Source organism: Etheostoma spectabile, chromosome 9 (assembly GCF_008692095.1).
Source record: "Etheostoma spectabile isolate EspeVRDwgs_2016 chromosome 9, UIUC_Espe_1.0, whole genome shotgun sequence".
Lineage (NCBI taxonomy): Eukaryota > Metazoa > Chordata > Actinopteri > Perciformes > Percidae > Etheostoma > Etheostoma spectabile.
The window spans coordinates 37,916,116-37,928,694 of NC_045741.1; the positions used below are offsets into that span (position 1 = coordinate 37,916,116).

General features: G+C 43.2%; 1 protein-coding gene across 2 annotated transcripts in view; it reads left to right on the forward strand.

The window, feature by feature from the left end:
* Window positions 1–12,579, forward strand: part of ncanb (neurocan b) — a 141,716-nt gene that overhangs the window by 60,577 nt on the left and 68,560 nt on the right. For both annotated transcript variants that reach the window (XM_032526440.1, XM_032526441.1), the window contains exon 9: window positions 2,506–3,708. In XM_032526440.1, the coding sequence (XP_032382331.1) occupies window positions 2,506–3,708 (1,203 nt within the window). The remainder of the gene's footprint in view (window positions 1–2,505; window positions 3,709–12,579) is intronic.

The window sequence follows — 12,579 nt, forward strand, 5'->3', positions numbered from 1 at the left end:
AACCCCTCACAGTGGAAGCACACAATTTCCATCTGAACGGGGTTTCATTAAAAGTTTGTTTTGCTGCATTTCAGTGTTGAGCTGTGGCTTTTCCACCAACAGATTCCCAGCGTCAGAGCTGAACTTAAACCACGCTCAAATCATCCAAACCTACGGCTAATTGACCCATTTTATTTATTACATGGGCCATTACTTAGACGATCAAACCAGATGAATGTGTTTTAATTATTCTGACTTCCATCGGTGTGTGTAGTAAAAGTATATAATTAGCTATTTGGATTATTAATAGGACAATTACGCCGGCTTACACGGCTCTTAGGGAAATGAACCTCAGGCTCATAAACCTCACTTGGGCATAAGGCAACATCGGACCTTCTGAATAATTTACACATATTTTAATATTTTAAGCATGGACAGATTTGCGTATGTTCTCTCTCTCGTGGTAATTTGTTGTGCTGGGTTGTGTTGCACACCCCCTGCTGTATTGCTGTACCTTTCGGACATGTTTACTGAAACTGTGGACAGCCAAACCGAGCTGAGCGATGATGATGGTAGCAACACTAGCTGGTCAGTAACACAACTGCACTGCAGCCCTCAAAAAAAAAAAACACCAGCCGTGACTCACACATGCAGGCAGAATGAATTATTGATGGTGTAGACAGTGTCTGGTTTAAAGCCGTAAGCTGATAAGGTACAGTGGACCACTTCATCCAAATAAACAGGTCGAGATGGAGCTTGTTGTGTAGCATGCCATTTGCTTATCGTGTTGCAAGTGCTCCTGCGCTTCTCCGCATGACTTTTCTCACCGCAGGCAAGTTTGTTCCTTCCTGCAGAAGGCTGTTTGGAGTAAACGAAGCCACAGGCAATTAGAAAACAGGGACAGAGAATAGAAGTGTGAAATTACTTTGAATACAACCTTCCATCCTTTTGTGTGTGTGCCCAAGTGTGTTGATGGGCCACAAGGGATGGCTCCCATCTTTGTCTCTCCAGCAGCTTTAGTAGCCGTACTGATCAGCTCCACTGAAGAGAAGGGGCAGTGGTGGCCTAAAGGTTGGAGAAGAGCGCTTTTCACCGGGTCGCCGGTTCAATTCCCAGACCAACGGGATAAAATCTTGTTGGGGAAAGTGAAATAGCACTTGTCTCTTCCTCCTTACCACCATTGAGGTGCACTTGAGTAAGGCCCTTAACCTCAATCAGACTGTGGTTGTACTGGGCAGCTTCCAAGAATGAATTTGTGCAACCTTTGTAAATCTCAGTGAACCTTCCCTGAATAAATAAAGGTTAAAAAAAAACGCATTCAACTTACATTAAATGACAGTTAACGGCTAAAGAGTACAGTTTGTCTACAGCCTAAAAACAAAACCAAGGTTCAAAGGAAAATTTACCATAACTTCCAGTTACATTGTCTTTTATTTATAATGTCTTTGTCTTATCCAAACTTCAAAAGGCACAACTAGACACTAAATACAATACAGGCTGTTAGGAATTTACCTAGGTATCTAGGGAGCTTGTAGAAAAGAGAGAATTCAATTTTAACATGAACATACAGTATGATCACATTTATGATGTGAGATTCTGCATGTAAATATACTATATGTATACATTATTGCAAGTTTTTTTGGAGGTTATTGGGCAAAGTTTCAGATGTAGTGAGGCAAGACAAGTGCAACACATTTGAATTGGATTATTACATTGGATTATTTATTGCAGAAAAAACAGATGTGATTGGATAATTTGTGTAGGAAATATTGTAGGGGTCACATGTTAGAAATGAGGAGGTTTAAAGTATGACAAAATCTCAACTAGTTTGTGGTTGATTGATCTGACTGATCCTTAATAAACACAAGTGTTTTTGTCAAAGTCAGAACAGTGTGTATTTTTTGTTTGTGCTCTTTATCTGTTTTATGCTCCAGGCAGCAGGATTTGGCAACATTTGAATCAAAATGGGATGACAGTTTGGGGGTTGTTTGCTAATGATGTCCAGCCATTATCTCTGAGGATGTTAGAACTGTGGTTGTTTTGTCATGAATAAAGTTGTAATGAAAAGTTTCAAACCTTTTGTAAGGTATTAAACCGTATTTTTCTGTTCCACGGTAAGCTCTATGAACAGGTGGGACACAATCCCAGTGGATGCGGTCTGAGTTCTTGCTTAAGTCTTTACACAGAGTTGAGTCTATTAACTCCACATTCCAAAATATGAATTGGTTTGTAGTGTGAGAATGGAAAAAAAAGACAATTGTGCAATAAAAGCCAAATCGGAGACATAAAGTACTATAGTCCACACATGAAAACCCACTGCTCACACCACTGATCCAAGCAGGCTCGTGTTTTCATAATCATTTTGAGACTAAGCTCCCTGTAAGAGTTATATGGGGCTCATGTAAGCCAGTCTTGAGTTTTAATTGCTTATTCCACATACATAAAATTAAATCCACCCCCATCCTTTCCACCCCCATAATTTTAAATCATATTAATTAGTCTATTCTGTCTCTGTGTTCCCTGTAGGATTCACTGCAGCAAGTCCCAACGAGAGATCCCCACCCATTGAACATGTCAACCTATCCGGTCCTCAGGGTCCCAGAGGAGGCCCGGCCTTTGCTCCCGCCCCCAGCAGCCACTTTCGGTGGGCCATCAAATCCATGCGTGGGTCTAAATTAGGCCCCCCTGGAAATGTAGCTTATGTGGGTAAACGTCCCACCTGGGTGCCTATGGAAGCTAAAGCAGGGCCACTCGAGGTAATGACCCTGCCCACTTCCCTTCGACAGGACAACTCAGAAAACTATTCAGGCCAGGGGAGGGTCCAGGACGGAGAAGATGCTAAGTCTCCAACAGCAGCCAGAACTGCATCAGGGGAGGAGAAGGAGACCGAGGGCAGCAGTGAAGGGAGCAACTTTCCCGGTGGGTTTGAAATGAAAACCAACAACTTGGACGGCAGTAGTGTCAAACTGAGTCCTGAAACAATGTTGTCACTCAGCCAAAGCCAGACTGAGCATGTGACTGTGGCAGAGCACACCACTCTATCCCAGTGGCAGATAGTGCAACAGCCCAGCACCCCAGTTCAGGGCTCCCAGCAGCCAGACACAGCAGGCGAGGCCAGGGGAGAGATCTTCTACGTCCACAGGCCCACTGACAACCTCTCCTCTGTTTCTTCACCAAGAGGAGAAAGTAGCTCCAATTCAAGTTTCACTCCTCTTTTATGGAAGCAAAGCAAAGGCACCACCAGAAAGGAGGTGGTGACTCCCACACCCAAAGCCCTCATGGAGGTGCTGACAACCTCTGAAATGACCACAGTGGAGCTTCTGACAACCAGAGACACAGAGAGGACAGATCATATCACCACAGTAACCAGCACGGATAGTTCCTCAGACAGCGCCACCGCAGAGGAGTCGTCTATTTCCATTTCATGGGTTCAGGAAGAGAGGGAGAAAAGCATCTCGGCTACTCCAGCACCCAGTGACGGATCTCAAACGACCACAGGAGTCATTCACTTCACCACCTTTGCGTCAGACTCCAACGTTGGCGCCACGGAAATGGAATCCAGGTCTGCAGTGTCTGAGTCCTTTGTGGTTGGAAGTCGGTGGACACCTTTCAAAAGCATAAGCCCTAAGTCAGAGGAACCCAAAGCCTCGGTGTATAAAGACAAGAAAGACACAAACAACCCTTTCGGCATGGTCGTGCCCAACTGGGCCTTCGGGCTCATCCCATCAGGTACGTGAGCTCCCCAGTGTTCCCGGTGCATGAACTTTACTGTCAGCATTATCTTGATCGTGATTATGAGTGATTATCTAATCAGTAGCGATTCAGTTAATTATGTACTGTATGCAGCTCAGTGAGAGCCTGGAACATCACTCACTTCACCGCAGTCCCGAGGTGACGTAAAGAAACGGCAGCATGTTAACACCGCTGAATGCCTTCCACCTGAGTTCAGAGCCTCTGCGAACCGAATCTAATATATACCCCACTATTTCCTTACTGTGTCTGTCTCTTGTTGTTTCATTCTACATCGCCCCTCTCTCTCCTACTCTGACACGCATCATGCAGTCTTAATGCAGGCTTGTTCTCCCTTCCTCTTGCCTTGGTTTAGAGAGACAGCTCCAGACAGCGAGGCGGTGCACCGAGGCGAGACCAACTAGGTCTTAGTGAAGTAATTAGCGGGTCAGAGTGAGTGCAATTAGGTGAACTGGGGAAAGGCGGAGGTCCTAGTCCCCAACAAATCAATGTAGACACAAACTACAATATGGGACTTGTAATTGACTGCGGCCTCTTCTCCTTTCTCATTTTTAAGTTTGTCCATGTCCTCTCGGCTCATTCTCCCGTGGTCGGCTCAACTTTCTCCTCTCGCACTCTATCCCCGAACTTGTTGCTCAAAATAATAGCAAGTGTTTGCCTCAGCATGCTCACATTGATTTCTTTTTACAGTTAATGGACCCGCTACTGCGGCAGAAAAACCACCAGAGTAAATGAACAGAACAAAGGCTGTATTCTGAGGGCCACTCGTCTCATCCTTGTCTGAATTTGTAATCTTAACGATCAAAATGTGTTTGCTTATGTTCAATGTAAATGTCCAGAATCACTGCAATATTTATTGTGTGTTTGTGCCATCCTCAGCTCAGTGCATCTGGTATTTTCTGTTTTTTTAATCATTAGTCGTAGTGCTCAGTAAAGTGCATTTTTAAAACTTTTTCTTTAGAAGTCATCGCATGGAGATCTCAGAGCTGGTAGGGGTTCAGCTGCATTTACTGTACACCGCTAAAAAATGAGGATAGCAGCCTATTGAGAATAAAAGCACGTTATGTTAACACCGCCGTCTATCAGACAGAAATTTGACTAGAAGTTAAGTCAATAGTTGAAAATGTGTCATGAACTGTGAAACTACTTTGAATGAGTGCAGGTTTTTAGATTAGCTGCACTCTGTTTTTTACCTACTTGCCCACTTGACTTGCGTCACAGACCTTCTCCTGGGAAGATTCACCAGTTGATTGCCTCCATTGTTTCAACCGTTAGTGACCACTGTCTGAGAATTGTCTTTCTCAGGGGAACTATCTTTGGTCAAGTTCACAGGATATCGTAAGGCAGGAGACTCACCTTCTTCCATTCAATAACAGCAGTAGGATGATGTGGTTTCAGTACAGAGGGCAGTTGCAAAGGCTCAGTGCTTACTGTGGAGCACGACCATGGCGTTATTATTTATTGTAGGGGAAATAAAATTCACATTTCAGTCAGAAGAGAAAGGTGTTGGTTTATGTACAGTTGTGCTCAAAAGTTTGCATACCCTTGAAGAATTGGTAAGATATACTGTATATACCATGTGTAAAGAAAACACGTGTGAGCAGGCAAAACAAAAGTTTTTTATCTGTTATGGGATTCACATTGAACTGTAGGTCCTAAAAGAATGGCACAATCATAAAACAAAACATGGCAAGAAAGAAAAAAAGGAACCAACTACTATTCAAAAGTCTACATACCCTTAGTTCTTAATACTGTGTATTTCCACCTTTAGCATCAATGACAGCATGCAGTCTTTTGTAATGGTTGTCTATGAGGCCCCAAATTCTTGCAGGTGGTATAGCTGCCCATTAATCTTGCAAAATGCCTCCAGTTCATGCAAAGCTTTTGGTCGTCTTGCATGAACCACACGTTTGAGATCTCCCCAGAGTGGCTCGATGACATTAAGGTCAGGAGACTGTGATGGCCGCTCCAGAACCTTCACCTTTTACTGCTCTAACCACTGGAGGGTCAGCTTAGCCTTGTGCTTGGGGTCCTTGTCGTGTTGGAAAGTCCAAGAGCGTCCCATGCGGAGCTTCCGTGCTGAAGAATGCAAATTGTCTGCCAGTATTTTCTGATAACATGCTGCATTCATCTTGCTATCCATCGTCACAAGATTCCCTTTGCCTTTAGAGCTCACACACCCCCCAAAACATCAGTGAGCCACCACCATGCTTCACGGTGGAGATGGCATTCTTTTCACTATAGGCTTGTTGAACCTCTCCAAACATATCGCTCATGGTTGTGACCATAAAGCTCTATTTTGGTCTTGTCACTCCAATTCACAGTGTGCCAGAAGCTGTGAGGTGTGTTGAGGTGTTTTTGGGCCTATTGTAACCGAGCTTTTTTGTGGCATTGACACCGTAAAAGCTTTTTTCTGGCAACTCAACCATGCAGCTCATTTTTGTTCAAGTACCGTTGTATTGTGCTCCTTGCAACAACCACACCATCTTTTTCCAGAGCATCCTGTATTTCCCCTGACGTTACCTGTGGGTTCTTCTTTGCATCCCGAAACAATTCTTCATGCAGTTTTGTCTGAAACCTTTCTCAGTCTACCTGACCTTGGCTTGGTATTGAGAGATCCAAGAATTTTCCACTTCCTAATAAGTGATTGAACAGTACTGACTGGCATTTGCAAGGCTTTGGATTCTTTTTATTTCCTTTTCCATCTTTATAAAGTTCCAATACCTTGTTACGCAGGTCTTTTGACAGTTCTTTTCTGCTCCCCATGGCTCAATGTCTAGCCTGTTTAGTGCATCCACGTGAGAGCTCACAAACTCATGGACTATTTATACACAGACACTACTTGCAACTACTTTACAAAGCCACAGGTGTGGGAAATGACCTATAACTGCCATTTTCACCTGTGTGTGTCACTTTGTGTGCCTGTAACAAGGCCAAACATTCAAGGCTATGTAAACTTTTGATCAGGCCATTTGGGTTATTTCTGTTATAAATATTGTTTAAAAGGCAGCCAAACAACTATGTAAAAAGATATGTCTTCATATTATCTCTATGCTTTAATCAAAGACATTATTTATTTTTGCATAATGAGTCATATTTTCAAAATGAATGCCAAAATTTCAAGATTTATGCCAGGGTATGCAAACTTATGAGCACAACTGTAATTGCAGCTCAAAGACACTCACTTTCTTCAGCTTGAGTAGTAGATTGTTTATTACAATATGAACTTAAAAGAAACCAGGAGTACATTTTTCTTCTTTATCAGTATTTCTGATACAATGCCGTTTGAGAAGCCCTGCTCTCGTTGAGTGATTAGAAGGCAGGAGACCCCCTCCCTCTGACTGACCTTTTGTAGTTGTCAGTTATAGTACAGAGAAAATTACAGCAATGGTTGTCTGCCCATTACAGCAGAGAGATAGAGACAGAGAGGAGGTAAAGGGCAGAAGGATGGACAGCTCTGGGAAGGAATAATGGGGGAGAGAGAGGGGTGAGTGTGTCCTCTACTATGCTGTAGGTGGGAGTACATAAACCTCTTTAATCAATGATCAGAGACTACACTAACACAGTTCCATGGGCCTCCAGAGAGCATGTTGTTCCTCCTCGTCTTTTTTCCCTCTTCCTTTCTTCCTTCCCTCCCTCCTTTCTTTACATTTCTTTACATTTCTTTACATTTCTTTACTTCCTTCCAATCTTCATTTTCTTGTTTGTTATCAGGCCAGTCTCAGCCTCTCTGTGTCCTATTTGGCCATATATCAGAGTGATAAGACACTGGTATATAACGCTGCATACAGCTTTCCAATTCCACATTGCTCTGGTCTCCAGCTAAACCCACACAGATGTGTGGACAAACACACACACACACACACACCACACACACACACACACACACATACATACAAACACATACACACATACAATATAAATTTATCTGAGGAAGCACCAGCATGCCAAGCTTACTTAGAAGTAAACCGCCATAATCCACTCCACATGTCTCACCATCACAAACAAACCCACACACACACACACACACACACACTAACACACACACACGCATACACACACACAGAATATGTCTTAATCCTTTACTGTGAACACTGTGAGAAAGCAAACCCATTTATTTTATTTCTTTTTTAATTACTCATATCTTGATTTCCATATTCTGTATAATCCTAAAGGCAGTGTTTATTGTTTGTTTGTGTATTGTTCAAATTGGTTATTTGTAACACCACAAAAAAGTTACAAAAGTAAAAGGTTTCTAGTCAAGAGATTTCCCTCAGCTGTGGGCATTTACCGAATGGTTTAGACCACTGGCTTCCAGTAGTGTAGGGTGACGAAACAAGGAGAGTGGATACAGTGACGAGTGGCAGTCTGTCCAGCCTTCTACTTGCCAATGCCAGTCTGAAACTTTGGCAGACAGGGAACAGGATGCCTACTGAATTATAGCCTTTTGACTAAAGCCTTGTCCCCGGTTCAAGAGGATCAGACTATGGCATATCAATAACACAGCAGCAGCCTCAACCAAATTAGACTGTTAAATTTGAGGAGAGAGTGTGTGTGTGTGGTGTGTGTGTGTGTGTGGTGTGTGTGTGTGTGGTGTGTGTGGTGTGTGTGTGTGTGTGTGTGTGTGTGTGTGTGTGTGTGTGTGTGTGTGTGTGTTTTTGGTGGGAGATAAATGGAGCCGGGACAAGCTGGGGTGGGGCTCTGTGGATAGATGTTGAGTTTGTCTGCTGGCTGTTGGAGTCCTTGGATAGGCTGTCTGTCTGGAGCAGCGAGAGGACACGTTCTCTATGCTGCATTTAGAAGTCTATTGATTTTCCTGTCTCTCCCTTCGAGTGTCTCCCATCTTTTTTTCTCTATCCTTCTTTCTGTCTCTCCTTACTGTTTTTTTCTTCTTTTTTCCGCTCTCTCTCGCTCTCTGTCTCCCTGACTTTATGTCTTTTATTAATCCTCTGGTCATTGTTATGACTCTCGCTGGCATAATGTTTTGATGGCCTCTTGAACTCCAATGTTGTACAACAAACAGCAGTCAATTGCCGTCTAACCGTATCTGTCTCCCCTGTACGATCCTCGTCACTGCTTTTTTTTTCTTCTTTTTTAAAGTGTTACCTCCCTCAAATCGACCCACTGCCTAATTTGTCATCCTGTTATCTGCTTCTCGTCTCCAAGTTTCTCTTTTCTTTCTTTTCATGGTGTAATTCCTCAATTTTTCCATATCAAACACTTCTGCTGAACCTAATCCCGTGCTATTGGCTGCTGCATATTAAAGGAATGGGATTTGTTAAAGAACAGCCTTGAGGGACACTGGGCTCCATTGTGGTGTGGGATGTAACAGTTACACACCAGTTTGACTGATTGAGCGCAGGCTCTTTGTTTCCTGTTAACCAGGGGAATAACCAAGCCACTAAAGTGTTGAAAATAAGCTTAAGTACACTGGGGTGCGAAATCCCACTGAGCCTTTTGTGTACATCAGTGACTGTTAATGATAATGCACACCAGTTTAAAATACACTGAATTTACTTTAGGTAACGTCGAACTGTAAACAACCAAACAAAGAAAAAAACAGCTAAAATAGAGGTGCCCTTCCAAGCTGGCTGTCCACTCTCAGCCAGTCAGGGCTGCTCAAAGAGAAGACCAGTTATGAAAACCAAACCTTGTTTATTACAAAAACATATAAATCTCATTATTGTCTATCACAGTAAAGGGACCAGAGAAAAGTAATCAATGCCGGCTCCACTTACTGGCCACATCAAATGTCCAAGATAGGCTTTCCTTTGTGACCTCAGACTGCTCAATCTTTATGTCATGGGTGCCAACGTGGATGACAGTCTTGCTAAAAGCTAGTAGTGTTGTGTTCCCTGATTCTCCCTACGCCATGCCAGCGCCTTCAGATTAGCCTTTATGTTGAAAGCTCTGACCCAGGGTAAACACTGTAGTGTGGCTGGCGATGGTAATCTCACATTGTGGTTAATAGAGTTTGCTATTACTAGTGTGTGTTGTTTAACCCTGTAGCATCAAGGGAAAAAGGAATGGCAGAAGAGAGTGGTGACTGCAGACCGGGCCACATAGCTGGTTGCTTTTTTTCCAAACATTCCCACACTGCAGAGCTATCGCTATCGCTAACAGGTGTGCTATCAAGCCTGGTGCCTGGAACATCTAGAGTGGTCTTGCATTGCCAGGTCGTCCTCCACAGCGCTGCAGAGGAGAGGGTCTGGCTAGTCCACACAGCATTCCCGAAACGTGCTCTGGTTTATTGGCATTTCTTTAAACCAATCACATTTGTCTTGGGCGGGGCTAAGCACCGGACAGTGCCACCGTGCTGCTGCAAAACAGACGCAGGAAGGTTGTTTTAGTCGTGCGACAGAAAACTCTGATTGGACAGATAGTCTAGCTAACTGTCTGGATTTACCCTGCAGAGATCTGAGGAGCAGTTAACCATGAATTGACCAGAGTTTAAAATTGACATCCAGCCAAAAATTGGGGACATCCGGTGGAATTTTCGGCTTTTGGGTGATGGTCGAATGAAGCTTCGCGAACCGCTGTCTTTATTTTCTGAGCTCACTAGATGGCGATCTTTGTTAAAAGAAAAAGGTTAAAGAAATGGCCATTCAGTGTGTTTTCAACCCGTTGTTGAACAGGGAGCGCCATCAAGTGAGCTCAGAAATGAAAGACGAAGTGGTTCGCAAAGCTTCATCTGACCACTACTACTAGAAAGTAGATTGCCGTGGATATAGATTACATCTAGAGTAACTCAAGCAAAGATAAGCTGTTCTAATTTACCGATACGTCTCGCAACAACAAAAGACAACCCTTTTGTTGCCTAAGATTGTTTTGAAAATGAAAGGTGACAAATCTAATGATGATGTAGACAAAGCACAGAGAGAATAACAGCCGATAAGGACAGAAGTTAAGATAAGAAAGCATGCGGAGAATCAAACCGAAAATGGAGGAGGGAGAGCGTGCGTAGACACGAGTTATCAGTCTCTAGGAAGCGAGGTGTGCATTATGAGGTTGTACATCATGTCAAATTTGACATCTTTAATTCACACAGCAGTTTTCAACATTCCGGAAGTGTTGTACACGTGTGTATACGCACAGCAGCTCAGTCTCTCCATGTACTGCGTCAGGTGCCGGGCCTGGAAAGGTCGTTGAACATGAAAGCAAGCTGCGATATGAAAGGCAAATGTTTGCTGTTTTGCAAAGTGCTGCTGGTTCTTAAACTACTAAAGTAAAACACACACACTGACTAAATAATTCAGTGAGGGATTTTCTGTGTAGCAGGGTGTTCACTGACATTTTGCGGAATAGAAAGTGTTGATTTAATGTATATATGTAAAAGTAAATGAAACAAGCAGCGATGTTTGTAAAGCTAATGCACCATCAAAATGTGGGTTTAATATTCTGCAGTGAGCCTGAAAAAACACAGAAAAGCTGTCTTAAACAGCGTTTTTATGACGCTATAAAAATGCTTTATTATCTCTGCTGTCACAACAAAACCTGGTGATTATTCAGCCTCTAGGAGCCCCATCACAGGCAGCTGTATTTTATTTTCGAGATTGTATGACCCAGAGCTCCCATTATGGCAGATGAATGACTAAATCTTTTGGCTGTTACTGGTGGCAGATCCACAGCAGAACTGTTGTTGTTTTTGTGGAATATTTTCTCACTTCACAACCCTCTAAAGATCAGTTGGGTGGCAGACCAAAGTGCTACAGTATGTTCACTTCAGTAACACAGTAACTGTGGATGCTAAGCTCCAATTTTCTCTTTCCCTGAGCACAACATATGCTTTTTAAGCATGTATTTGTTTATTTAGTGCAGTGCCTTATGCTCACATATGCACAAAGCATGGTCCTGAGAGAATTTGTGGTCTCTCTCAACTTCAACTTTCCATAACTTTGTATTTTTGGATTGGAAGTTTACAATGATCGGTATTCCCATACCAGCCAAACATGGTGAACATTTACTCCACTTGGCTTTCAGAGACAGTCATACCAAGCGGCTCAATAAGGAATAAAAACTGCAAAGAAAAACATTCAGCCACACAGCAGATGAAACCATCAACTGCTTGTTGGAGCATTCAGGCATCGCCATTTCCTCTGATTTTATTGTAGTCATTTTCATTAAGCCGCCTCTGTAAACCAGATAAGAAAAGACCTCTGCTAAGCCATATGTCCCCCCCATCAAAAACACAGACAGGGATTCACCCGAGAATGGTTGTTTTTTGTTTCACTTCTTCCATGATAAATCCCTATCTGAGTTTTTATTGTCAGGCACAGCCTTAGGGCCCCTGAGGGTGCGTAGAGTTTCATACAGCAACGAACAACATCACCTTTGTGTGCCACCAATTGGGAAATGATGGGAGGGATGGCTGCAGACGGAACTTGGCAGGGGGCTGTCAGAAAGAATATGATCTTCTCTGTGGAGTCATTGTGTGGGGCTGTGCAGAGCGGGAGTGGCGTGCCTGGTCGTGGTTATGCAGGTAACCCTTACAATGGAGCATTCAGGTGCTATCAGATTAGACGTCAGGAATCTGCTTCCTGTTAGGGAAAGAACATTTCCTCACTCTATCTGCATCCAACAGGTCTGTCCTCTTAGAGGGCAAACAATGGAGACAAACTAGCAGTACACAGCCATGATGTTTTTCACATCACTTTACACAGACTGCTTTTTATTACCTCTACACAAGAAGGATCTGGATATATTATGATGTGAAACTGCTCGGCAGACCCAGTGGAAATATGGCATCTGTTATGCCTGTAGCACACCCAAAAAGGTTTAAATAGCTGCGTCCTTGCCTGAGATGCCACTCTCGCATTTTCATTCTCCATTTGATTCAGGCTCAGCCAGTCA